The 27,494-nt window shown below is 45.2% G+C and overlaps 1 protein-coding gene across 1 annotated transcript in view; it reads right to left on the reverse strand.

Annotated features, from left to right (window-relative positions):
• LOC146854917 (potassium voltage-gated channel subfamily KQT member 1-like) overlaps window positions 1-27,494 on the reverse strand; it is an 879,265-nt gene that overhangs the window by 417,223 nt on the left and 434,548 nt on the right. The window contains exon 2 of the mRNA XM_085650545.1: window positions 23,466-23,556. Coding sequence (XP_085506671.1) covers window positions 23,466-23,556 — 91 coding nt within the window. The remainder of the gene's footprint in view (window positions 1-23,465; window positions 23,557-27,494) is intronic.

The raw sequence follows: 27,494 nt of genomic DNA on the forward strand, positions 1-27,494 counted from the left end.
AGCATCGGGAGCTTGTTCCACACTGTAAAATTAGTTAGAACAGCACCACGCAGCGCGCCTGACGGTGCTGCTCCTTTTTGTTACTCGAGTAGATTTTCTACTTGAGCGGCAGCTTTCTCAATGCGAATGGTCACTGTCTGCTGTGACCACACGCACTGAGAAAATCTTGCTGGGAGACGTTCTAGCATCCGAAATTCACGCTGGGGGCGTAAATTCTTACTCGTACTTGCCAACTTAACGGTGGCCAGCAGCACGAAAGAAAAAACTGAGCAACGTGGTGCTTGGCAGAGTTTTGCTAGAATCGCGATACTGATATCGTGTGGAGTGGGCAAACTCTGTGAACACCGCCAGCGTAGTTGAATTTTCCACCCACCCCAACTATTTATATGGTTTATTTAAACACCTTCCCAGGTTCTCCTGTCACTTATTCATCAACGAATAATGAGAGAAGAATTATTCAGTCCTTCCACTGTCTATTGCACCCCGTACTCCACGTCTCATGGAGAACCCATTGGGGATACAGTAAGCTAGAATGAATGAAGCGCTGAGTAAACTCGGCAGCAGTCAGAAAGTAGCGTCTCAGAACGCACTTATAGAGAGCGCGTGGATCACTTCTTCCCCTTCTGAACCCAGTCAATCACTGGTTAGCGCCTACTACTGTCCTCTTCACAGACCCCGTTATGAATGTGACTGTATCGACATTGTAAAATGTGTGTTTTAGTCATATATGTCAAAAGTGTTTATCAGTCTGAGGGTGTAGAGTCAGGAGTATATTATCAGGAGTTGGGCCTCTGCACTGCATGGACTGTGAGAGTGGTGGGTGTGAATCAAGTGCCTACAGTAGTCTGCCAAGGTCCATTGACCACTTGAAGCACTACTAACTACACAGATCTTTCAGATCGTCCGGCCACGCCCCCACCAAGAGCGCGAGGTGCAGAACCAGATCCTTCCTATACTTAACTACTAAAATGTGGAATGAGCTAACAAGCAAGTACAGACTAATACAGAACCAAGGGGCTTATTTACACGAACCTTGCGCCGTTAGTGCGCCTTTTTTAATATAGGAAAAAGTGAAGAACCGGCGGCGCAAGTGACCTGTAAATAACCCTCTAACTGTCCTTTAGACAGGGTATTACAACTCACCTCTTTAATAAGGTAGGATGCTGCAGCCTCCTAAATCCAGGTTAGGTGCTAATAGATCAGGGCCAAGGGACCACTGGGTGGTGTATGTGCGCTGTATAAATAAATCAGTCAATTCAACCTTTCTGACCTGAGAATGGACACGCCAAGGGTATGTGCAGAAGCCACACCAGTCTAGAAAGAAAAAGGGGCACATCCAGTAGCACAAGTGAAAAGATAAACATGACAGCATATGAAACCCATTATTCAAGGTTCTCTGAAAAATGCGCTATATTATTTCTGTTAAAAGAAATCCATGATGGATTTCGTCTGAGTTTTTAGTGGCACGGCTTTCAGGTAATCGGACTCTTCGGAAGAATTCAGATCCGAATCCGCTGGTTTGATCCATTTCCAGCCCCACTGTAGCCATGGGGTCCTCCGGAGTGGCTTCATTGCTAGCAAGAATAAACCTGCAGCGGTTGTATGATAGAGGCATACATAGCTAAACCACGTGTGCCTCTACCACGCAGCCCAAACCACAAATGCATCTTAACCAGGAAATAGCGTTTATAATGCAGATAGAACTATGCAGTACCATTACAACGCAGGCACTACAACGAACGCGCCGTTGCCACGCGTTCCATTACAACTCGAGTCATTACAATGACTTGCTTTACGGAACTCATGATGGATTTTAAATCCAACACCTTCCCTACTGTTGCGCAGACTGGAGCTGGAATAGTAAAATATACTACTTCCCAAAAGCAAGTCGTTGTAACAACTTGCGTTGTAATGGAACGCGTGGTAACAACGCATTTGTTGTATTGCCCGCATTGTAAAGGCATGCGTTGTACAAGCATGTGTGAATACGTCATACATCTGTGTTAACCGCGCATTCCTTTATCACGCATGCCTTTACAACACAATTTTGTGCTAAACGCATGAATGTTAAAGGGGTATGCCAAGCTAAGATTGCGACCCCACCCCTCTCCTCACCCTAAGCTAAAAATCCTGGCATATTCTGCATCAACGGCTAATCTCTGTTGAATCCTACTCAGTGTAGGAGGCATTGAATTGCATGGAGAGCAAGAAGGAGCCTAGGTGAGTATTGTACCAGTACTATACAGTTCTTCATAATTCACTGTGGGGCACTGAAGCACATTTTTGGGCAGGGGGCACGCTACACCATGCAGTAGTGGCAGATAAGGAGACAAAAGAAAAGAACACTGAGAGTAGGGCAAAAAATGAAAAAGGGCAACATGGAGGCGGAAGGAAAATAAGTAAGGAAATAGATGAGGGTGAGAAGCGAAGGCAAGATGTAGATGGGAAAGAGAAAAAAAGAAAGGGACAGGATATAGTGCTTAATTTGAGCTGGTGCTCGGCATCGGCACTTAATTCTCAACACTGCCACTTATCACAGTCCACCACCTGATAATATTAAGCATATATTTATTGTGATGGAAGCACCTATACAACAATCGTTATGGCTGGTCATTAGAAACACCCCGATGCAATAGATGGGGTCTTGTTTAGGCAAATAGACGTGTCGATGCATAATGTTGGTGTGTAGTTGTTTTTCTTGGAGATTTGATGTATACAATTTTCCCATCCTTCGCTCCTTACCTCCCATTGATTGGGTATAAAAAGGACTATTTTTTAGACTTTGATTAAGTCATAAATTGTTGTATAGGTGCTTCCGAAAGAATCAACATAGTCTTAATATCACATAAGTGCTGATTCTGAGGAGGGCAGTGCACTGCCATTGGCTGGCAGCCAAGTGTGCAGGATTGAGGCTGATACCACTACTGTGGATCGGTCATTCCGCCCCGGGCTAACAAGTTCAGCGAGAGCAAAGCCTCACAACCCCTCTCGAAAGCTTCAGACAAACTGCAGGAACACTGTCTAGACAGCCTCCCTCTTCACATTCAGCTGATGTTGATGAGGAGGGTCCACCCTCTTCCACCCATCTCCCTTTGAGAGACTGCCAAGCAGCCGGGGATAGAATTATGGTCCATGTTCCTTGTACCCCTCTGATCTAATTAGCAATTCCTTAATATTTGAGAACATCCGTTCAAGTTTTGAAAAGTATTACAGCTTGTGTTTGAGGCCACCAACACAAATGAGTAGATGTGAATCCGTTACTATGTTTGATGGTAAATCGAGTGAAAGACAGGTGGAGAAGGCATCATGGCATGAGTGGCGCCCGGAGAAGATGGGGAATTGACTGCTGTGAAGGATGTGCTGCTGAAAGGAATTCCAGAGCTATGCCGAGTGAAAACAAACTGGACTAAAATCTCAAAGTGGAAAGCAAAATAAGGGTGAGGCACCAGCTGATTATTTGGACAGACTGAAGGATGATGCTTGAAAGGTACTCAGGTACAGCCCGCCTGATGGAGATGGCTCAGGAAGCTGTTGATGCTGCTTTTTAAAGCAAGGATTATTACAGGTGGCAAGCTAAGAAGCTAGCAGATTTGGTGAAGGCTGCTAATTATGGTGTCGCTTCACAAAAAAAAAAGAAAGAGAATGTAAAATCAAAATCAATATTTCAGAAATTGCAGAATATGCAGCATGTTGTTAAAGGGGTGGGGCAAGAAACTCTGCAAAGGGGAGGGCAAGGGAAGACAGCGAGAAAGAGATTGGAAGGTGAAATAAAAAGGGCCAGGAAGAGGGCCAGCGGCCAGGAGGCTCTGACTTTGCATTTGATCACCTGTGGCTTTGGAAAAATTGCCTTAGTACGCCCTCCATTGTGTAACGACACCCAGATCACCCTAGGCTTCACCAAACTACCAAGAATCCATGCTCCTATTTTAGGACAACTCAAATGTTTCTGACTGTGTCGAGAATAACTTAATCCAAGTAAATCATAAGGGCAGATATGTAGATTGTGTCATTAATAGTAAGCATACTATGTGCCTCATTGACACAGGGGGAAACATCCTTTACCACGCAACCATTACAACGTGGTATGGTTACATCGTGGTTTTAACAACGCAAGTCATTACACCGACTTGCACTGGAGGGCGCTGTAGGATAAGGAATAGTGTGAATTACTTTCCAACACCTTCCCTACTGTACGTAGACTGGAGTTGGAATAGTAATTCACACTATTCCTATGTCCAGCGCCCTCCAACACAAGTCGATGTAACGACTTGCGTTATTAAAACCGCGATGTAACATACCGCGTTGTAATGGTACGCGTTGTTACATCATACATCCGACACAGGCACTGTTTGCTTGGCTCCTAAGACTTCTGAGTGCCCAGGTAGTCTTTAGCTCCAGGTGGTATTTCCAGTCATTGAGTTTCCCACCACATTACGGCCATAGTGTCCATTTCTGTGGGACCCATTAGTGGTCAGCATTCCTTCGTGCTCAGCCCAATTTTGCGGAAACTAAATTGCATTGTGTTTTGTACCCTAGAAACGGTGTCCTTAAATGTAATTCAAGAGTAAGGTGAAACATTGCTTTTTGTAAGCATGAGTTATTCAGAAGAAGAAGGCCCAAGTGTCATGTCTCCTGATTAAACTGCATTCGTTTTGCAGGCACCTTACACTTTGCGGTTTATAGGGGCCAATGAAGTGGGATTCATCCAGTGGTGGTTGGCATGTACCGAGGATGGGGATGCTGGGGCATAACAAAAAAATAAAAATAAACTTAATTTCCTTTCTTCACAGCGCGATGTTCTCCTCTGTCGGGTGTCTTCAGGAAGTTCCTGATGCAGGAAACTGCACTACCCAATCCTGGCACTGCTTTAACAAGCATGAAAGCCGCATCAGGATTGGATAGAGCAGTCTCTTCCAGCACTCGTAAGAGCACTGGAGGCCTTGGCTTTCTCTATACTAGCTGTATAAGACAGCTAGGTTAGAAAACTTTAAAATGTGCATGTTTGGCTGGCCGTCCCAAGACAGTCGGCCAAAGGGACATGCACATTTTAACGTGCACAGCTCCCTGCTGCTCCCACTCAGCAGTGCTGACCCCACCCCGTCCTGACACTTACTTCAGGATGGGTTGCTGAAAAATAAAACAGTAATAAATAAACTTTATTACCGTTTTATTTTTCTGCTCTGGGGCTTGTGGGGCGACGCCCCTCCGCTCAAACGGAGGAGCCGCCCCTGGATACATCTCTTCGATGGAGCCAATAAAGGTGAAGGCTAACCCTCAGAAGAAGTTGCCCACAATACCCCAGTCACATTTAAACCTGAGTCTAACTAAGGTGTATGCTATGTAATAGCAGATTTGATTAATCAAGGGGTTCTAGTACTTATTGTTAGCAGGTGTAACACCTAATTCTCCCAATTTGCAATGCGGAGAAAACCAGTGTTTAAAAGTTTGTACAGGACCTTAGGTTAATTAATAATGTGTATATACCAAGGTCACCAACCCTGCTAACAATCCTTTCTTGCATCCCTACATATGTCCAATGGTTCACTGTGGTTGATCTTTGCCCTGCTTTCTTCTATCCCTGAACCCGGACAGAATAGTCATAGTGATAGGATTTTATTAAGCGCACATATCACCCATGGGTCTCAGAGTGCTGGCCAAAAACCGTAAAGACGGGAAGGAGAGATGACGCCGGCCTGAAGGAGAGAGATCAGAACAGCCAGGTTTTTAGATTTCTGACTTGGTCAGTTACGGTCGCTCCCTCCTGCCCCCGCTCTCTCCTGCCTCAAGCTGGGTATCGTTGCGCAGCCCTGCTGCTGATCATAGTTATCGTCCTTTGCTGCACTTATTGTTTATTTTAAACATTGTATTGCCCTGCCGAGATCGTGTGCCCGTGTTTGCTGCCCTTTGCTGCATTATTTGTATTTGTGCTCCTGCATTAGCTGCTCCCTGCTTTGGCATTGTGCCTGCTTTGGCATTGTGTGGCCGCCCGCGTAGTTCTTTGATCGGTTTCACCCGACCCGGTCGGCGCTTCCGCCCCAGCCGCCATTGCTGTTGTTGTTGTTGTTGGCCAGAGCCCGCCCCCTCCACCACGCACCCGCCTCCCAGCTGCTCCTCCCTCGCCCCTTCCCCCTCCCACTTATGACAGTTGCTCTTGCGCGCAGCGTTCACGCGCAGCGTCCGCGCCCAACCCGCGCCGAAGGTGCGCCAAAGGTAAGCCCGTCTACGCCTGTCCGCGCCTGGACCGCGCCCAGCGCCAGACCCCCTGCCCCTCGCACTGCCCAGCCCCCCCGCGTTACCTACGATGCCGCCACCCTCCTAGCCCTTAACCCCGGTCGCGCCCCCTACTGCATCCAAGCCGCTCCAGGACGCACCCATGGACCGTTCTCCTGCCCCTCCTGCAAATTCAGCGGCACCGTCAACATCTCCGCTCCGACCACACCACAGATTCCCGACCCCAACCACCTAGAATGCATCCTTCTCAACACCCGCTCGGTCCACAGGCACGCCATTGACCTTTGGAACCTACTAGACACCATCTCTCCAGACGTCGCCTTCCTAACGGAAACATGGATGAACGCCTCCTCCGCCCCTGACATCGCCATCGCTATCCCTGACGACTATAAGATTACACGCAAAGACCGCACCGACCAAACAGGAGGAGGAATCGCTATCGTCCACAAGAAATCAATCCACATCTCAACCAGCTCTGACGCCAACCTCGCCAACTCCGAACACCTCCACTTCCAGATCCACATCGACCCCAAGACCACACTCAGAGGCACCCTCCTCTACAGACCACCAGGACCCCGCGCAAAATTCAGTGAAGACATCACGGACTTCATCACCCCACACGCGCTCCCCTCCAAAGACTACATCCTCCTGGGAGACCTCAACTTCCACCTTGAGAAGATCAACGACCGCAACACCGCCACCCTCTTAGACAACCTCGCCAACCTCGGACTTAAACAACTGGTCACTTCCCCCACCCACATCGCAGGTCACACACTCGACCCCATCTTCACCTCTAGCAACCATGTCTCTTTCAACCACACTACGGAGCTCCTCTGGACTGACCACAGCTGCGTCCACTTCACCTACAACAAGCCGAAACCCATCATCCACCTCCAACCAACTCTACAAAGAAACTGGAACAAAATCACCACGGAACAGATCTCCTCATCGCTCCTTCAAACCTCCCCAGCCCTCTCTTCTGACGCCAACGAAGCCGCCTCCAACCTCACCCTTTGGTTATCCAAAACCGCAGACACCTTAGCACCACTGAAAAAACGCCTACACAAAATCAAGAAGGCCTCATGGTTCAACGAGGACCTCAAGAAATCCAAGAAACTATGCCGCTCCCTTGAAAAGGCCTGGAAAAAAGACTCATCCACCAGCAACAAGGACGCCTTCAAAAACGCCATCCGTACTCACCACCAACTGATCCGAAAAGCCAAAAAAACTGCATTCAAGGATCGACTCGACAACAACGCCCACAACAGCAAGGAACTTTTCAACATCGTCAAGGAATTTTCCAACCCCTCGGCCAACTCCAACGACATCACCCCCTCTCAAACTCTCTGCGACTCCCTAGCCTCTTTTTTCCACAACAAGATTGCTGACATCCACAACAGCTTTGACAACCAACCCGGAAGCCAACCCACCTTACCATCAGCTGACTATCTTCCCCCCGTTAACACCCTCAACGCCTGGAACCCAATCACCACTGAGGACACCATCCGCCTGATGAATTCCATCCACTCTGGATCCCCCACAGACCCATGCCCTCACCACATCTTCAACAAAGCAGACTCCGTCATAGCCCCGCACCTCCGAGACGTCATCAACTGCTCCTTCAACTCCGCTACCTTCCCAGAAGACTGGAAACACGCTGAACTCACCGCACTTCTGAAAAAACCAACAGCAGACCCCACCGAACTCAAAAACTACCGCCCCATCTCACTTCTTCCATTCCCGGCCAAAGTCATCGAGAAAGCTGTCAACAACCAGCTCGCCGCCTTCCTCGAAGCCAACAAATCCCTCGACTCCTCACAATCTGGCTTCCGAGCAAAACACAGCACTGAGACCGCCCTCATCGCAGCAACAGACGACATTCGAACTCTACTGGACATTGGAGACACAGTCGCCCTCATCCTCCTCGACCTCTCTGCAGCCTTCGACACAGTCTGCCACAGCACCCTTTTACAGCGCCTCAAAAACATCGGAATCCAAGGAAAGGCACTGGAATGGATCACCTCGTTCCTCTCCGGAAGAACCCAGAGAGTCCGCCTCCCACCATTCAAGTCCGAGGCCTCTGAAATCATCTGCGGCGTACCACAAGGATCCTCACTCAGCCCCACCCTCTTCAACGTATACATGAGCCCCCTCGCGACCATCGCCCGCCAACACAACCTCAACATCATCTCTTACGCGGATGACACTCAACTGATCCTTTCTCTCACCAAGGACCCCAGCACCGCCAAAACTAACCTACACGAAGGAATGAAAGAAGTCGCCGAATGGATGAAACAAAGCCGTCTGAAACTGAACTCAGACAAAACAGAAGTCCTCATCTTAGGTAAATCCCCCTCTGCTTGGGACGACTCCTGGTGGCCGGAAGCCCTCGGAAAAGCACCCATCCCGACAGACCACGCACGGAACCTTGGCGTCATCCTGGACTCTTCACTCTCAATGAACAGACAAGTCAGCGCCGTATCCTCATCCTGCTTCAACATCCTTCGCATGCTCAGAAAAACATTTCGCTGGATCCCCACCGAAACAAGGAAAACAGTCACCCATGCTCTGGTCACGAGCCGACTGGACTACGGAAACACCCTCTACGCAGGTACCACCGCCAAACTACAGAAGAAACTACAACGAATCCAAAACGCCTCAGCCAGGCTCATATTAGACATCCCACGCAACGAACACATCTCTGGTCACCTTAAAGACCTCCACTGGCTACCCGTCAATAAGAGGATCACTTTCCGACTGCTTACCCACGCACACAAATCACTCTACGACATCGGACCAGATTGCCTCAACTCTCGACTGTCCTTCTACACCCCCTCCCGCCAACTTCGATCTTCCAGCCAAGCATTCGCCACTGTCCCTCGCATCAACAAAACCACCATTGGAGGCAGATCCTTCTCATACCTGGCTGCCAAAACATGGAACTCACTCCCCGCTTACCTTCGCCTCACCCAGAATCACCTAGCGTTCAGAAAACAACTTAAAACGTGGATATTTGACAAATAACCCCCCTCCCCTCCCCAAGCGCCTTGAAACCCTCTGGGTATGTAGTGCGCTATATAAATTTTATGACTTGACTTGACTTGACTTGACTACGAAGCTGTCTGTGGTTGTTTTCGATACGTAGCTGCAGTGGAAGTGAGTTCCACAGAGTGGGGGCAAGGTAAGAGAAGGATCTTCCGCCATTCCTGGTGGTGCGAATCTTAAAGGGGGTAAGGAGTTGTTTGGTTGAGAACCTAAGGGTTCTGGTGGGTTGGTACCAGATACGTTTTTTGGCAAGATAGCATGGCCCGTTCCCATGAATGGGTTTGTGGACAAGACAGTTGGGACTTCTCATTCACTTTCTGAGGGTTCCAGTTTTGATGATCAGTTTACCTCAATCTTTTTGCAAGCTGTGAAGAAAGATGTGGACAACTTGGTCTTCCCCCTGTGGACTAATCGGATCCAATATGAGATTTACGTTGTCATCAGTGCAAGAACAACGCTATCTCACTACTGAATTGGTTACGGGACACAAGACTTCAAAGGGAAAGTGCAGTTTTGCCTGACCCAAGTCCAATATCTTGGTCACGAAAATTGCACTGACAAGCGCCACCAGTAATCTGAAGGAGTGTAAACCTGGCATAAGCTGCAGTGCCCGATCACTGTTTCACAGTAACATACTTTTTTGTGAACGGCTGGACATTGCAGACAGTGAATTACGGATTATCCTGAAATGAGCAAACCCTTGCAAGAATATATTTTAAAAAATGCCCCAGAGCTCTTGCATGGCTCTAGTGAAGCCCAAACATTTTTACAAAAATCAAACAAGCGCTGACATTTGCCACCTCTTCGAGGCTTCCGGGTTAGGCTAAACATTTTACCCAGTAGTGTCACACAAAAAATAGAATTTACACTTGGGGTGTTGGTGCAAAGCCATGGGGATCAGAAAAAGCCCTTAGCTTATTACTCGTCAGTTTGGACCCGGTGACCGCTGGTTTCCCACCTTGTGTACGGTCTGTGGCGAATGCCACAAATTTCGTAAAAGCCTCTGGAAAATATTAAGCTCTCCTCTACCTGTATCTGTGCCTCATTTTGTAGTTTCTCTCCTCACTACAAAAAATCTCTCCACAGCCTAATTGTCCCAATATGAAATATCTGTATTGTCTGTCTTCTATGTTACTTTGGTCGCTGTCTGCTCTGAATTCTAATTCTTTAATGCCTGTTAGTGATGATGGAGACCCATATGATTGCGTTCTAGTCACGGCCCACGTTACTAACCCCTGTATTAACTTAACTGATGTGCCCTTGATGATTGGGAACTAATGTAATTTGTGGATGGATCATGTCAAATGATGAACAACCCTTACTTGCTGATAATGCTGTCTGCTTTGAACATTAAATTGTAGAAAACAACAATTTACCAGCTATGAAGTCTGCTCAAGTTGCGGACTCTAGCTTTTATCCTTACTAAAAGAAAGACTGGTACTGGATACACAGACTCAACGTGTGCATTTGGAGGGATGCTTGAGTCTGGGCTCCTTTGAATGCAAAGAGTCCGCCTGACCCCGGCAGGTACTCCCATCAAAAACGGGCAATATGTTTTGAACCTTTTGGTTGCCTTGCAGTTGCCAAAAAGCGTGGCAGTGGCAAAGTGGTACCCCACCATCGCCCTCATTACCATGTTTCAAGGGGCAATGCCTGAGGCACTTCAGCAGCTAAGAATGCTGCATTGTCTAGAACTGCTGATATTGTTGTGTATATTATATGAACTGATCCATTCCCCTTTCCAATAATTAAAAGACTCAATTGCAAGAACAAGTCTTTGAAGCTGAAAGACAATGCTGGATTAAATAGCAAAGTAAAAAAGAGGGGCGGTGAAAAAACCACACAGGGCGTGTGGTTGCACCAACATTTCCACTTCCCTAATCTCGCCAGTTTGTATCATGGAGCAGCTCCCATTAGTCAGGATGGCATGAAACGTGCCGCTGCAACCCATCGGGATAGGCCCTACTTTTCCTCTACAACCCAAAGTTATCACAAATCAACATAAGATTGTTTTACTTTGGTAATGACATAACTATCCAAGAACACAATATTATTAGGAAAAGCTAATTTGTTTTTTGCACAAATGAGTGCCCACTCTAACATCGACCATATTCTCGTCTCCTGCAACACTGCATATATCGATTTATGTATAACAGAGCAAGCTGTAAGTGATCATAATAGCATCTCTGTAACATTACTGACCTGGGGGTACACACACTCAGACCCCAGCAGTTTCGTTAGAGATTTGGTTGCAGAGAGATCTAACGGGGTAAGAATCAAGTGGGCCAATGTTAACCCTGTTGTACTTTTGGATGAGATTATAACTAAATGCACAACAGAAATTGACTACTGTTTAAGTAACGAGATAGTACCTGTCATATTGCTCTCTGAATTCCATAAAATTAACACTGTTATTGAGGGCTTATTGACAGGTAGGAGTAGGCCAACGAAAACTAGGCTAGTTGGCTGGTTTGACAACAATTGTACACAGGCCCTGTCAAAACTAAAGGCCGTTTTGGCCGCAAAACCCAGGGATACCACTAGTATCAAGGCTGAACGCCTTAATTACAAGATTTCCTTGGAAGTTCTTAAAAAAAAGAAATACAAGAGGAGTTATGGCATAAACTCAATTTAGCGGCAGATACAAATAACAGTAGACTATTTTGGGAGACCATTAACTTCCCCTTTCTAAAAGAATGACAACATTCCTGAACTAACATCACATGTAAACTGCAACGCTTGGATAGACCATTTTACCAATATTTTTAACCCAGATAGGCTGATTTTAGATTCTGTAACGAACCACAATTCTGTATGGCTATCGTCACCTTTATCTATCAGTTTGGACGAGGTTTATTCGGGGCTGTCAAAGAGTAGTGGGGGTAAAGCTCCGGGTCCCGATGGTGTTCCCGTGGATTTGTATAAACAGGAGATGAACTTATGGGCACCAATTTTAACCCGCATCTTCAACGCTGCCATAGAAGGCAACCTTCCTTTGACCTGAGGACAATCTATAATTGTCCCCTTATTTAAAAAAGGGTCCAGGTCCGAAGCACGTAATTACCGACCGATCTCCCTCCTGGACTCATCAATCAAAATTCTGAGCAGAATCCTCTTAAACAGATTAGAAATATGGGTAGAGGACAATACCATTTTATCGCCAGTTCAGGAGGGGACTAGGTACAATGGAACAGTGCCTGAACCTTGACCTCATTATAAATAAATACACTACGGTCAAAAAAGGGAACTTATTTTTATGTTTTGCTGACCTTAGCAGCGCTTTTGATTTGGTCGAACATTCAATTTTATGGCCTATATTATTGGAGATGGGTGCACCAAAATATATCGTACACTTCCTGGCTAGATTATACGAAAGGCTATCCAGTAAAGTGCGTTTTGGGTCCAACGGGGAATCCACACCTTTTTTAAGAGTGTCTAGAGGCATCAGACAGGGTTGTGTTTTAGCTCCTTTGTTATTTTCTTTATTTATTAATCAAATTGATACAACCCTTAGACAGATCCCAGTTGATGCACCCCGAGTAGATGGCGATCTAATCCCAATACTGTTGTATGCGGATGATGCCGTCCTCTTGTCACGCACCCAAATCGGCCTCCAACGCCTAATCGATAGCTTCCTGCAGTTTATTAACAGCAGGAAGCTGTTAATTAATAAAGAAAAAACATTTGTCATGTCTTGCGGGAGGAAGATAGGGGTTAAAAGGACTTTTCACCTGGATAAGTTAAAAATTCAAACTGTTGATAATTTTTGCTATCTTGGTGTTACATTCTCTGGTGATGGGAGATGGGACAATGAGTGTGAGAATGTGCGCCTTAACATGGCAAAAAATACCAACGGTGTGTTTAGATTTGCCTCTAAGCTTGGGAACAGCAGAATCAAGGAAATGATTTTAATTTACAAAGCCAGATGTTTATCATCTGCTTTGTATGGGGCTGGCGTGTGGGGCCACCATACCCTTTGTGGTAACCGTATCCAACTTGACGAAAACTCATTTTTGAGACGTCTATTGTGTGCCCCCGCATCAGCCTCTACTGAGCTTATTCATAGAGAAGTGGGTCTAGATTACATCAAAGATCTTGTAGCTTTACGGCCCCTGGCCTTATGGCGATCTATTTGGTCTAAAACTGAAACTATATTCACCCAAAAAGTAATCAGAGACTGCCTAAGGCTGGACCACTGTTTGCATATTCCCTGGCTCAGACACATCCATTACTGGTATAAGCTTCTTTTTAATTCAGATCCTTTTTTAATGTTGGATGAAGCTGTCAGCATATCTAAATCAATGCTCAAGGTGACCTTTCTATGTAATTCAAGAAAATCTAGAGAATCAGACTGTGCAAAACAACGTACCTTTGTCTTTTACTGTGAAAACAACGTGAATGTAGGCTTCCAGTTATATCTAACGGAAGTCTCAAGAAATTCTCATCGTTTTGTTCTTACTCGTTTAAGGCTTGGTATAGTACACCATCTTGTGTCTTTCCCTGTAATTAGGCAGCACAGCAACACTCTATGCCCCTGTGATGATATATCCAAACAGAGTTGTTGCCATTTTATGTTGTTCTGTAAATTTTATACCTTTTTAAGAAGACACTTTTTAAAACCTATCTTTTTAAAATATAATGTTCGGTCTACCAGGAATGCGATGCAGCTAATGTTTACCCTGGAAAGCGCAGATATATGTTTTTATGTAGCCACTTATATTTTAAAATGTATGGCCGTCAGAAAATCTATTGTTATTTAATCACCCAGTATTTTAGCAAGTCGCATCTGTTACTTTGTCGAGCACAGCGACATCTGTACTTGCTCTGACATGGGAACTGCACCTTATATAGCGTATTTTGCACATTACTTAGCACTTTAGTAGCTAGTATATGTCAACTTATTGAGTTTATCAGAGCCTTCTCTCCTTGTATTTACACCGATAATTTTAACATGTATTGGTATTGTTAGAGGAGATTGTATCCTAGCTAGTATGTCTTGCACACATTTTATGTATTTGGCTAATATTTTCGTTTTTATTGTTTTATTGTATGTTTCATTGTATGATTGTTGGATGTTTTATATTTTATGTCTGCTATATGGTTGTGTAAAACAAACCGAATAAAGCATTATGAACTGAACTGAGTGCATCTAAGATGGCGCATTGGCGCTACATTTTTAGTGTACCTACGGTGGAACTCTCCTACCTTCAAGATGGCACCTAGTAATGTAGCAGTCTAGTGGTTCATAAACTAGAGAAAGTCAATGGCTATATTTGGGATAAGAACGCATAACCCTTATGAACTCCCGGACCGGGACGAGGCGCTGCCAGCACTGCTGATAGCGAGGGCTACCTGTACATTTTCAGAGTGCACTGAAGTGATGCTCAAGCGGTTAGTGTAGACCGTATGAGTACTGTGCGGGGGTTCCTGGATTGGCATGTATCAGCAGGTGGACTGTGCTAAGGAAAGACACTGTTTGTGCCTTTTTGAACACCGCTCTAGATTGCCCTGGCTTTTCAGCGGGGGGCTCACCGTATGTTGACTGGATTGAGGTCCAGGGCACATGACATGTCTTGTGTGTGGTAGTCTGGATACTGATAGAGTCAGCTATGATGACCGATGGAAACAATACGCTCGTTTGTCAATGAGCCTTTTCGCAATGAGCTTTCTTCTCCATTTTTTTTTAATTCTCTATTTATGACCTGTTCCCATAGGTGGCAATGACATAATATTTGTATGAACGCAATAGCTGAAGCTACTCTGACAATCTACTCATTCTACACCACTCTGACACTCCACGCCACTCAAAGCTACTGTACGCAACTTCACGCCACTCTATGCCACTCCATGCCACTCCACGACACTATGCCACTCCATAACACTCAGCTCCACTTTACGACACTCCACTCCACACCACTGTCCTTTATGCCATTAACTTTTAGCCATGCTGAACAGCAGCTACACTGGCATACAACCATGGGCGTCCGCAGGGGGGGCAAGGAGGGTGCTTGCCCCTCCCCCCCGATCGCCGGTCCGTCAGGCAAACTCAGGCACTCCGTAACTTGCCCCTCTCACCTGCCCCCAAGTCAGTCTCCACCATCAACTATGAGGCAGCAGGCTTACATAAAATGATACTAGTAAAGTTACTTTAAGGCGTGAGGGGACGTGCCTTACGGTAACTACTTGTGTCATTATTGACAGCCCCCACAGTGGTGTTTTTCTGCATTACCGTCAATATTAGGAGCGCGAGAAAGCGCTTGCAATGACGGCCCTGCTTGATGAGCGGGAAAACTGCTGCTGATCGGCAAGACAGAAGGTCCGGGCCTGGCTGCTCCCACAGCTTGAAGTAAGCATAACCTCTCCAGTTTTCGGTCTAGCTCCGCACTTGCTGAAAACCGTGACTCCAAGAACTGGCTTCCCTCTCTTTCCTCTTCTTTGCTTCCTTCATTCACCTTTGAAATGGATCTAAAAAGGAAGTAAAATGTCTTTTTCTGACATTTTTCTATTCCAAAGTGCAGCCTCGGGATGGAGAGAAAAGAAAATGGTAAAAATACGAAAAATAAATAACTAAATAAAGCAAGACAGAGTAGTCACAAAGTGATCAGCCTGCTTTTATATACACCCAAACACATTCGCGCCACTTTACAGACTTTGCCAGTGAAGCACTACTTTAAGTTTTTTTCTCCTCTTAGACTAGCAGGTGAGGAAGTTCACCATTCCTGGAGGTAATGCAATATCTGGTTGATGCGTGGTATAGGAAACGTTTAATGTGATCCTTATCAACTGTTTTCCTTATATTAGTTTATAAAATGTGTAGTGCAGCTTTATGTTCATGAATGTGGTCTTTTAAAACCATTCTCCTTATGTTTTGTAATGATTTAAGCAATGGACATTGAAACGGGTCCCTTCTGGGCCCTGTAGTCATGTCCTTTGCTTTTCAGGCAAAAACTCTCGTTGATTTCAGAATAGTGAGTGCACAAGGGCCATCACTGAAACTATATTGACATTCTTGCTTTTGGAGTTGGTTTACAACTTTTAGATACAACATGTTGCTTAAATTAGCTGTCAGATTACAGCATGTTTTGCTTATTTTTGGTATCCTTAAAGTGTCCGTATGATAAATCGTTTATTTAATTGGGGAAGATGTCGATTTTTGTTAAAGTACATCTCGGGCTGGGTGAAATATTGGCACATAGAGGAATGCTATGTAAGGTGCTTTATAAGGGGTAAGGGTTTCAGTTGGTGATGCGAAACTTGAGAGGAGGCGCATTGTGTGTTTATGAGGCAACTCCGTCTAGAAGTTGGTTTAGTACCTGTGGTGAGTGTGAAGTGAGCTAGCCCCCATTTCATGAACAGAAATAGGATTGTCGTTTTGCATTGGAGGGACGGGAGGGGGGGAGGCGGGCAGTATACAACGACTTATTTGACAGCTCGTTGTGGTGGCATATTTGTGGGGTTTCGCTCTTTGGGGGTGATTTCTGAGGAGGTCCTCTTCGGGGAGTTGCAGCTAAAGCCACTTGTGCGGGCTATGTCTCAGGGAGTCCAGTGCTGGTATTAAGTACCCCATGCCTCGGCATCATTATTTTACCTTTTTGGCAGGGGTCGATATTAATGTTATTTGGAAGAAATAAGTATTGGTATGAAGCTCACCCTTTATGTGGGTCTTTGTTTGGGTGAACTGCAGAGCTTTGGTGACATTGTGGTGGTTGGGCACAGTCTGCGAATATACATTTTTCGGGGCAGTATCAGTCATATTTGTTTGCGGGACCAGCTGACTCTCACCAGGGCACAACTTTTCCAGTTTTGATTTGCCATACCAGTGCATTCTGGGAGCTGTAGTCTAGGTCATTATTATTTCAACCAATTGGTCGAACACACTAGCTAATAATGTAAAAGCAATACCCAGGTCTGGAAAAGTAATTCTCCCTGTAACTTGCAGGCATCTTGTCGCCTTAATTATGTAGCACCAGTGGGCAGTATCTCTGAAAGGAAATACTCTTCCTTGGTGAATTTGAGAGATGCAGTTCTTTTGAAGAAGTATCTGCAAAGCGCTATGCTTCTGTTGGGATCTGTGTGAGGTGTCACTATTTTGAACAAAATTTAACCTCAAGGTCCATAGGGGCATTGTCGGTGTGAATTGCAGCTCTTTAGGCAGGAATGGTTGTGGAGACTATGCATGTGCGTGTATGCAATGGTGTCAACATGGGGTGTGCATATTTGAAACCACTACTCTTGGGATAGCAACTGGAGAAGTATCTCTTTGGGATCAAACTAATTGGCTTGTCATTGAAGGACGAAAAGGAGCAATGAAATCAGCACTGACAAACTTTAAAGTTGAATAAAGTTTATGTTATTATTGAGACAAGAAAAAACTAAAAATAATTCCCCACCTGTTTACTTTTTAAACTAATAGAATGGTCAATGAAAAAAAGAATACATCATACCATTACCATCTACTATGCAATAACCTAGCTTGTATTTGACTCTCGGCTATCTCTCTCACCACTTTACCTAGTTCTTTGGGTTCTAGGACCTGTCCACTTTGCATGGTATATTGGTCTCCTCTTACGCCTATTAGACACCTTCTTCACACTGATCTTTTAGTCCTTTCTCAAACTTACCGGTATCAGGCCAGCACTGCCATATCTCAGTGATTCCAGGTAATATTATGTCTGACCCGGACCCTCTAGACAAATTAAGAGGTAGTATGTTCACTTGACTGGTTACCCCACCCCCTTTTTCTTAAAACTAGAAGCAACTGTATTAATCTATCTCCCCCTTTTGGTCATCTCTCATCAATCCCCAGCAAGACTTACTTGATATGATTTATTGCTTCCGGACGTGCCTCTTTTGCACATTACTTTTCTCCTAAATGTATCTGTTAGCCCTGGGCATCTGTGTCCTAGCTTTAGCAACACCAGAAAGAGCTGGGGCTACCTCATAAACCCCCTATCCCCCATCTACAGGACTTTTTTACTCTCACCACATCACCTTTTTATTAAGTGACCTCAAAACACAGTTTCTTCTCTAGAATGGGCAAGGCCCATGAATAGCGTAAAATATGGCATCAAGCTCGTCCTCCATTTTCTTGCCCCCCTACTCCTAGCTGAATGTGAATGTAACTCCCAAGTCTGTCAGAACTCCATTCCACCAAACCCATGAACTCGGTTCTGTCCATCATTATTGTTTGTCTTTTGGTCTCTGCCTCTGTTCTAAAGAGGTGTGCATTAGAGGACATGTAGCCCTGCCACTTCCGTGTTCAATGACTTGCAAAGTACACCTAAAACCTACCCATTTATCATTCCCCTGCTTTCCTTGTTTCATTTTTCCTGCACATGGCCTTTACTTCTGCACTGAGATCTTCCTCTCTTGCTTTTTCACACACTCTAAAGAGGACATTCCTCTGTGAGTTTTTGTCCAAGTAGATAGATGGAATCAGTCATGGCTTTGGTACTTATTGAGTTGCTTCATTAATATTGTTCTAGACAATGTGGCTTAGCGAGGCTGATCCTGCTAGCTCTTGAATTTGAAACAATCACCCACTGTATCATCAATGAAAGGGGGGTCCTTTACTACTTTAATTAAACAATATAAACAGATTGAAAACATGAATATAAATAAAGAAGCTAAATGTTCAATTGAAAATGTTAAAATCTATTTTAAATGTGAAGGAATTTGAAATCATAGACTAAAAATTAAATTAGTATCCTCAGATTGATTTGTGGGAGCAGTACAAGTGCATCAAACAGAATATAGTATGGACAATGAATTGCCCCAATTGAATTTAGAAAAGCTCCAATCTTCATATTATTATTATTTTTATTCATATGTGTTTGCGAATTAAATAAAATGTGTCATTGTTTGTGTATTTGTTTGAATGTTTTTTCCTGTATTTTTTGCATATTGTTTTGCGATTCAAATTATCGACAATGCTTAAGCTGGGGCCCTCGGCTAGCAGTCATGAAACAGTGAGGGGTCCGCGGATTACAATAATGATTGGGGGAAGGAATTCACTGGTTCCATTAATGATCAATTGGGGGTCCCCAGAAGTCAAAAGGTTGAGAACCGCTAGCGCATAGAAGCTATGTTGACTTTCTATGCTCTTTGTGGCTCTGACTCCTGAATCCCTGAAGACTCTGAAATACTAACAGGCGATGTGAGCATTCAGAAAGCTAAAGAAATTATGAAACTTTACTGATCTTGTGATGTTTGGGACAGACTATTATGTCATGTGATCTTTTCTTTCACTATGTTGTCACACTGCTTTAAAAAACTTAAGGTAGAAGGTAAAAAATTCACAGTCAGAAGTATTTGCTAGTGTGAAGAGCAGTGGTGGCTGGTGACATTCGAAAGTGCTGGGGCGTAAACAATAACCATACTGCGGCCCAGTTTGTCCTCTAGGCACCCTGCCCCACAGCGCGGAACCCACAACAGTATAGGGTTATTCCAGCCTGATCTGCGTACACACATACCCCCCACACAGAGCACTGCATGCTACTGCCTCAGCCCCACAGTGCACAATGAACTCTATGCACACTATGCCCCTGAAATCTGCCCTTTCTGTCCAACTTAGGCTTTTCCCCCTGCCTTCTTTACCGACCCTAGACCCTGACATCACGACACACGTGCGCACACCAGCTCTGTTCCGCCTCTGCACATAAACTTTCCCCAGACTCCGCGTGCCCCCCTGCATGTCCCTATCCCCCAGAGGTGCCCCAGTGCAGCCTCACATGCTGAAACTGCCCCAGCCCCATTAGGGCTGCGGCATTGATCAACCCTCACTCTCCTAATGCGCAGCCGCCAGCCACAGCAAACACTAGTGCGCATGACTGGGCTGGTCGGATTCTCCCACCCAAACCAACATGTGCACTGCTGCCTGCTGTGCGCTCCGCGCTACCCCCTGGCCTGCTGAGTCTGCCAATGACGTGTCAGTCAGCATGACGCCGGGAGTCCGTGTTTCATGGGCACGCCTCTTCCCAGAGTCCTCTGCTAGTTGCAGAGCGGTTTGGTAGGCACGTGGTCACTTTATTCAGATCAGTGTCACAGATTCAAACCCCCCCCAAAACAAACAAGGAACAAACCCACTCTAGGATCTCCCAGGTGAAGGGAGTGGGGAGTTCACTGGGGTACTTCAGGAGTCCCTAGAGCCATCGCTCTGGGACCCCCAGCAGCAAGTCACTTTAGAGGCAAGGACCACATGGTGCACAACTTGCAAGCATCAATGCACAGTTTAGTTTCCATCTCTGAGCAGGTTGTGAATCAGGCACTTCAGTGCAGCGCAACTCAGGGGAGCAGGACAGGAACCCAGAAAATCACAGGCTGGTCCTTTTCAGCAGGTGCTCCCTAATCTGATTTTGTGATTCTTAATCCCTGCTGACAAGCCACTAAACTACCCCAGGCCACGAATGAGAGCCGAAGAGGCTTCAAGGCCCAGTTGGTGCCACATGGAGGACAGACACAGAATGGGCGGGGGCTCAGGAGCTCACCGCAGTCTCTTGTAGTGCCGGTCTCTCCTGTTTCTTTACAGTGTTGGTACCACTCTGGATGTTGAAGTCAGTGCACTTGTCTGGGCAGCTCCTCCACCAGGAAGCTACACCTAGACTTCTCCTCTAGGCACACTCCTCCTCCAGGGACACCTTCAGTACCACCTGTCAGTAACCGAAGACAGGCTCCTTTTCAAGGCGGAGCATCAGCTCTTTCAGTAGAAGTCGCAGGCTTCTTTGCGTGATGTCCCCAGACTGTGAGGATGGCTTTCAGGGACACCAACCATGGAACTCTGGTTCTTCAAAGCTATTGGGTGTGGCCTACACTGCTCAGTGAGAGATCCTGCAACACTGACAGAGGGCCTCAGTCCCTTTTTATAGTAGGGTGGCAAACAGAGTGTGTATCTTCCTTGTACCGGGAGTCACAACTGGAAGAAACTCAAAATATGAATGCAAAGGAGAAAAACATCCTTCACACTTTGCACCTTTAAGAACCAGCGTCCTGTGAGGAAGGGGAACCAAATGCAGACCACTATCTATGGACGAACTTTACTCTTCTCATACCCTCCACTAATAAACAAAATGGCAGGTCACAGCAAACGGCTACCTCTGCACCCCTAAAGCAACTGCTGTTTCCATCCATCCAGCACCCTGGAGTCTCATCTCACTACAATAACATAGAGAATGCTAGCAATCAACATTGACCATCTAGTAAGTTAAGGCCAACCTCCATTTTGTACATGATGTTAGCAGGGTGAATACAAAATGGATCCCACTGCACCCACAGTACATCATAGGTAGCACAAAGAAAAATACTCTCATCTACTTAACCTACAGTGCTTACGCCTTCTCTAATTTACTAGGTTACTTGTTTGGAAATCTTAGACAAACTTGTGGATACTGAATAGTTAAAGGAATTAAGGGGCTCATTTATGAGCCCCTGCGTCACATTTGTGCCACCGGTGCGTCACTTTTTGTGACGCACCAGTGGCGTAAAACATGCATCATGTTGCACAATATTTATGAAGTGACGCATCTAGGTAGATGCGTCACTTCGTAAACCCCTGCGCTACATTATACCTGCGCCAGGTATAATGTATGCAGGGTGGGCATACCCCCGCAAGAAAGGGTCGTAGGAGTGGCGCAGCGAAATCTATGAGATTTTGCTGCGCCACTTCTAGGATGCCAATGCGTCAAAACCTTACGCCTGCCTCATGGCAGGCGTAAGGGTGACGCAGGCCCTTTCACATGGGGCTTGCCCCATGTGAAAGGAACATTGCTGGAGTTGCGTCAGGCTTCCGACATAACTCCAGCAATGCGCCGACAGATACGTCAGTTATACTGACGTATCTGTCCTTCCTTGCGACATGATGCGTCATATTATAAATATGACGCATCATTGGTGTCGCAAGGAGGGCGCACTGAGAAGTGACGCATCGCTGCTTTAACGCAGCGATGCGTTACTTCTCATAAATGAGGCCCTAAATGCTTATTCATGATGGAGTTTGTTGTAGATTTATGTGTAGGTGCATGCTTGCTTTCAAACAAAAAAGTTGATTAGCAAATTAGAAATGTATATGATATTATTTTGTAGTTACTAACACGGTAGGCCTTAAACATGCACAACAAACATCTATTTGTAAAATAGAAAAATATTGTGAATGAGTTGGAAATTCCTGATATGATGGTCTGTTGTATCTTTCCATGACTAACAGGTGTAACATTACTAGAACAAACTCTGCAGTGTGCTTTAGCAGAAAAGCAAATGTTCTCATGGTGCTTCCTTCCAGATTGAAGTACTTGCAAAACAATGTTGTGCAAAGAAGTGAGAAGTGAGCTAATGAAATACATCACGAAGTTATATCCCTTCTGGTGGAAAGTTACGTGAATGGACCGATGAATCAGGACCTATAAAAGAGAGACTGAACAATGTCATACAACAAACAAGCTGTTGTCAAAGCCTATTTATTTGTTATTTGTCGTTTTTGTTATGTGCTTACGTGTTTAATTTGCCTGCACCAACACTTTCCCACTTTTGCACATTTGGAACACCTACGTTTATATGAAATGAAATATTGTCATTGATATCTGCTTAAAATACATTTTATTCAATTACCTACTCAGACCTATATTTTTTGGATTCTTTCTTTAATTTAATGTGCTATATATGTAACAAGAATGTTTCATCTGACAGAAGCTTCCTCATCTTTCGCTTCTGATGCTTGAGCGCTGCAGATCTATTCTGCTCAATCTTCAGGTGCCTGGATTCTTTACCAGCTCTGTACTGCTGTGTCACAGGTTTAGGAACTTCTTGCCCCCCATCGGATCCAAGATTGTAATTTTGAGGTGAATAACCTCTAGGCACACGCATTGAGATACACAGGCCCATTGGAACCGCCTGCAGATATGACTTAAAATGATTAACAAAAACTACAGAAAATAAAAAAACATTTAACTCTCTGTTAGCTAAACGTAAAATGTCATTATTAGATCATTGCCTTCTGTAATTGAACAGTCTCCCAATATGAAATGGATTTCTTAAAAAGCAAAAATCTCTTTATTAAAAATGCCATTCAATGTGTCATTAACAGTCTCTCCGGATTAAAAGGCAAACTTTGAAAGCACAACCCACTGTGCTCATTGTTTTTTCTTTACAATACAAATGTTGCAATAAAGAAAGTAAATATAGTCATAAGGTAAACTCACCATCCAGAAGAGAGTCCCTGTCGCAAATTCAGAATAATGTTCTATTGTAGACAGTACACTGAAGATCAGGCAAATCAGCACGAGAAGGAACCTGCAATGGGAAATGGAAGCATGTGAGAAACTTTCAAAGAGACATAGGTTCTCATCTGAAGGTTGGTGGGAAGCAGAACACAGCTGTGGTGGAGGGGGTGCCTCCTACGGCGCTTCTGCAGCAGGACCACCACAGTTAGAACTGCACAGGGGGTCATTTCAGTGAAGCGACTCCTTGCTACTTATTGTGAGTTGCTTTCCTAGGGACCAGTTCACACGGTGCCACCTTGTGTCACACAGCTCTCTTCACACAGTTCCCAGGTAAAGAGATGATATGACATAGTAGCACGGAGTGGTCTGGACATATTATCAGAGACTGAGGGCCTCGCTTAAGAGGCCCCTCTCGCCGTGGGAACATCACCTTTTATGATGTTCTGTGGCGCAGCAGCCGGCTCCATATTTACGAGGCAGCACTAAGCCACTTTTTTTGGCTTAATGCTGCCTCATACATATTGTCCCCTTTAACGCAGTTTTCTGTGTTAAAGGGGCGTGCAATGGGTGTTGTTGGGGGCATTCCCAGAAACATTCATGGCATTTTGACACTGCCCACATTTACGAGAAATCGGACCTCTGAGGCAGCGCTAAAACCTCACGCCTCCCCAGGAAGGCATAAGGGAAGCACAACGAGGAGAAATATCTTTATTTGTCCTAGATTTTCCTTTTTCTATTTGTGCTGCAGCACACATAGGAAAAGGAAAAAGCATCTTGGGATTGTTTTTGTGCAGGAAGGTTTCTCTTCCTGCCCAGAAACAATCGTCCCCTCAACGCAGACACACTTGCACCATGGCGCAAAGGTGCCCGTGTTAGAGCACGGGGCAACCTATTGTGGGCCAGCTCAGGGGAAAAGGACAGGAATGCGCCGCGTCTCATAGATACAGAGCATTGCTGCCCTTTTATTTTGCCGTAGGGCATGGATTTGACAACGTCCCCAGCAGTGCTTAATTTGTAAAAAAAAAATAATAATAAGTGTTAGGGCCCTTACAAGGACAGCCACCGCAGCTTGCACCACCCATGGCCCCTGTCAGCGCTGCCATCACGGTACCTACACAACTACTAATCATCACACTGCAACCAGTGTGACAATTTAGACTGTTTGAGGCCCCCAGAGCTATAAGAATGGCTTTGGCAACAGGTATTAGTTGTTTTTAATGCATAATGAAATATTAAAACTGTTGACCTGCTTATCTGAATGTCACGCAAAAAGCGCCACCTTGTGGCAGCTGTCATAAGTGCTGGTGTTGACAATTAAGTGCGGGTGACAAGCACGGCTCAAATTAAGCACTGGCTCCCCAGGACATGTGCAACAGTCTCAAAACCCTTTGCTATTGGTTTTTGTGGGAGGCTAGGAGGGTCGCCTCGTACAGTGCTAAGCTCTAAGCCTCATCCACAACTCCTGACCCCCCTTCAAAGCCCCGCCCCCTCTTATACTGTAGAATTATTTTCAAGTTGCCAGATATTGTGGTGGTGGAAAGAAAGAGCACAGACTGCTTTGCCAAGGCATGGTGGGCCTGTCCGCACTTTTTTTCCCCACAGAGAGACCACCAAAGTGGGGGGAAGGAGAGTTTAAGAGAATTTTTTTTTAAACTGCCCGACACACAGGGACATCCTGGCCAGCATGTCAGCCATTTTGATATTTTACCTGTCTGGCACCGCCTCGATGCCCATGGGTGACATGGACAAGAACAATTTCAATGTACATAGTAGTAGAGGTGGTACCCAAAATAGGGCATCTCCCCAAGCGCCATGTGCATGTCCCAGTACAGGTGCCAGTCAAAATGATTTTACCTGCCTTGCAGAGTGAGCAGGGGCTCCAAATTCGGCAAAGGCATGGATGAGGCAAACAGGTGGTTGAGCATATGGCTATTTTTGGCATAGGTCCCATTACTACGCACTTTAAAATCATCTACTTATTCTGAAGAAAACAAAAACGTCTACGCCACTGACAACGACATTAGTAGCCACTGCAGTGTAGCATACGTCATGTGCAGTATACATGCTAGGTGGCAAGTGAAAACTAATGAAGGCAAACATCACAGAACTTTAGGGTGACGTATAGCAAAACATATGGAAAACAGACGCAGGCACGCTCAGTGTTCTGGGAATCTTCCATTTTAGGTGGCGAGTAAATAGTTTGGCAGAGTCGGGGTACACAGTTGGACTGATATGTTTCATTCGGAATACTCTCAACCTAAAACAGGATTTTACCAGGGTGCTCAGCCTTCCCTTTCTCTCTTTTGCATTTTTAGTGAGGTTCACTTATTCCAGGTTGGGTCGAACAGCTTGCAACATTCCAAAAGCTGTAGAACTTTCCCTGGAACGATACATGCTAGAGTATTTTTATGGCTCGGTGAGGATGGGTGTACTTTACTGTTATAATGCTAAATTGCTTCGGCAGAATACAAATAGCTGTAAAGGCAAAGTAGGGTGCGAGTTGTGAAGTGATGTCTTGCTTAGAAAAGCCAATACTAGTTAACATGCGAATCACAGTGCACCACATTGGACCGGGTAAAATGATAATCAGATGTGCGTTCATTTCACCTTCTCCCTCTTCATGCTAAATTTACAGCCATCAAAAAATAATACATCAGGTGCTCTTGGGAAGGTGAACTGCCCGAGTGTTTATGTGGGTTGTTATTGGTCCATTGCATTACGACAAGCACCCACATGTTTCGACCACTTCTCCATACCTTCACCTGGTCAGGCCTCAAGACACATACGTGATCTACATATTTCTCATCTACCTTGGCATAGCTGCACCTGGGTACACCTCGAGAAGTAATCCGGGTCTAAGGTTTTCTGAGCATAACCCCCACTCTTTCAATAATCTCTATGAGGTACTGGTACACCAGCCATATCTTTCAATATTGTTGCAAAAAGACAAACACATGTTGGTGCTCACACCACAAAATCCAGAGAAAATAAAAATACATCTTCCACCATACATCTTTCATGAAGAAAAGTATGTGGGAAATGTAACACAACTGAGGCCTGTGCAATTCACAAATGCTAGCGACAATAAAACACACTGGATTGGCCCACTCCTACTCTGCAAATGGATACAAATTACTGTTTATGAACATCCAGAATGACATTACATTCACGGACAGTGGAAACTGGCACTGCAGACCTGAATCTGTGCAGTGCCATGGTCTACTATGGCAGTGTCCACTGTAGCACTTCCCACTGCCCACCCAATACCATGCCATTGTGTATCATAACACCTCACACTCTGACACTGCACACCCTGAACTGTAACACCACCCCCCCTGACACTGCAGATACAAACACTTCACAAGCAGAGAAAACACACCATGATTCTGCTCAATAACACTGTTCGTTGGCATTGAAGAGCCTGGCAACACACACTGACACCGCCAAACTAAGGGTATAGATTGGGGAAGTGTGCAGACTGAATATATGACGTTACAACGCAAACAATTACAACGCATGCTTTTACAACGCAGTTTTTACATCGTAACTACCATTACATCGCATGATTTTACAACGCATGCAACTACAATGCATTGTTAAGGTAGTGCGCTGTAATGACTGCGTTGTAATGGATGTTTGCCATGCAGACCCTGAGGCAGTTGCACAAATCGAGAGGAATATTCTGAAGATTCTAAAGAGTGCAAACATTCTTGAACAGAGAGAATCATGAGCCCATTTGAGAGAGCGAAGTCGAACTCCAGTGGTCTTCACTTCGAAACACTCATGATTTAAATTTCGCAAGAACCTCATTTGAGCCACTCTTATACAAAGCGAAATCTGTTGGCGAAATCATAGTTGGTCACTGCAAAACTGCACTAGGATTTGGTTGTGATTGGCATACATATAAACAAGCATTTGTAATGCAATAGGTTTAGTATTTGAGAGAGTTTAATCTATTGGAATTGTAAATGACAATGCCTTTTATTTATCTGTTTTGCTAATTAACAC

Source organism: Triturus cristatus, chromosome 4_1 (genome assembly GCF_964204655.1).
Source record: "Triturus cristatus chromosome 4_1, aTriCri1.1, whole genome shotgun sequence".
NCBI lineage: Eukaryota > Metazoa > Chordata > Amphibia > Caudata > Salamandridae > Triturus > Triturus cristatus.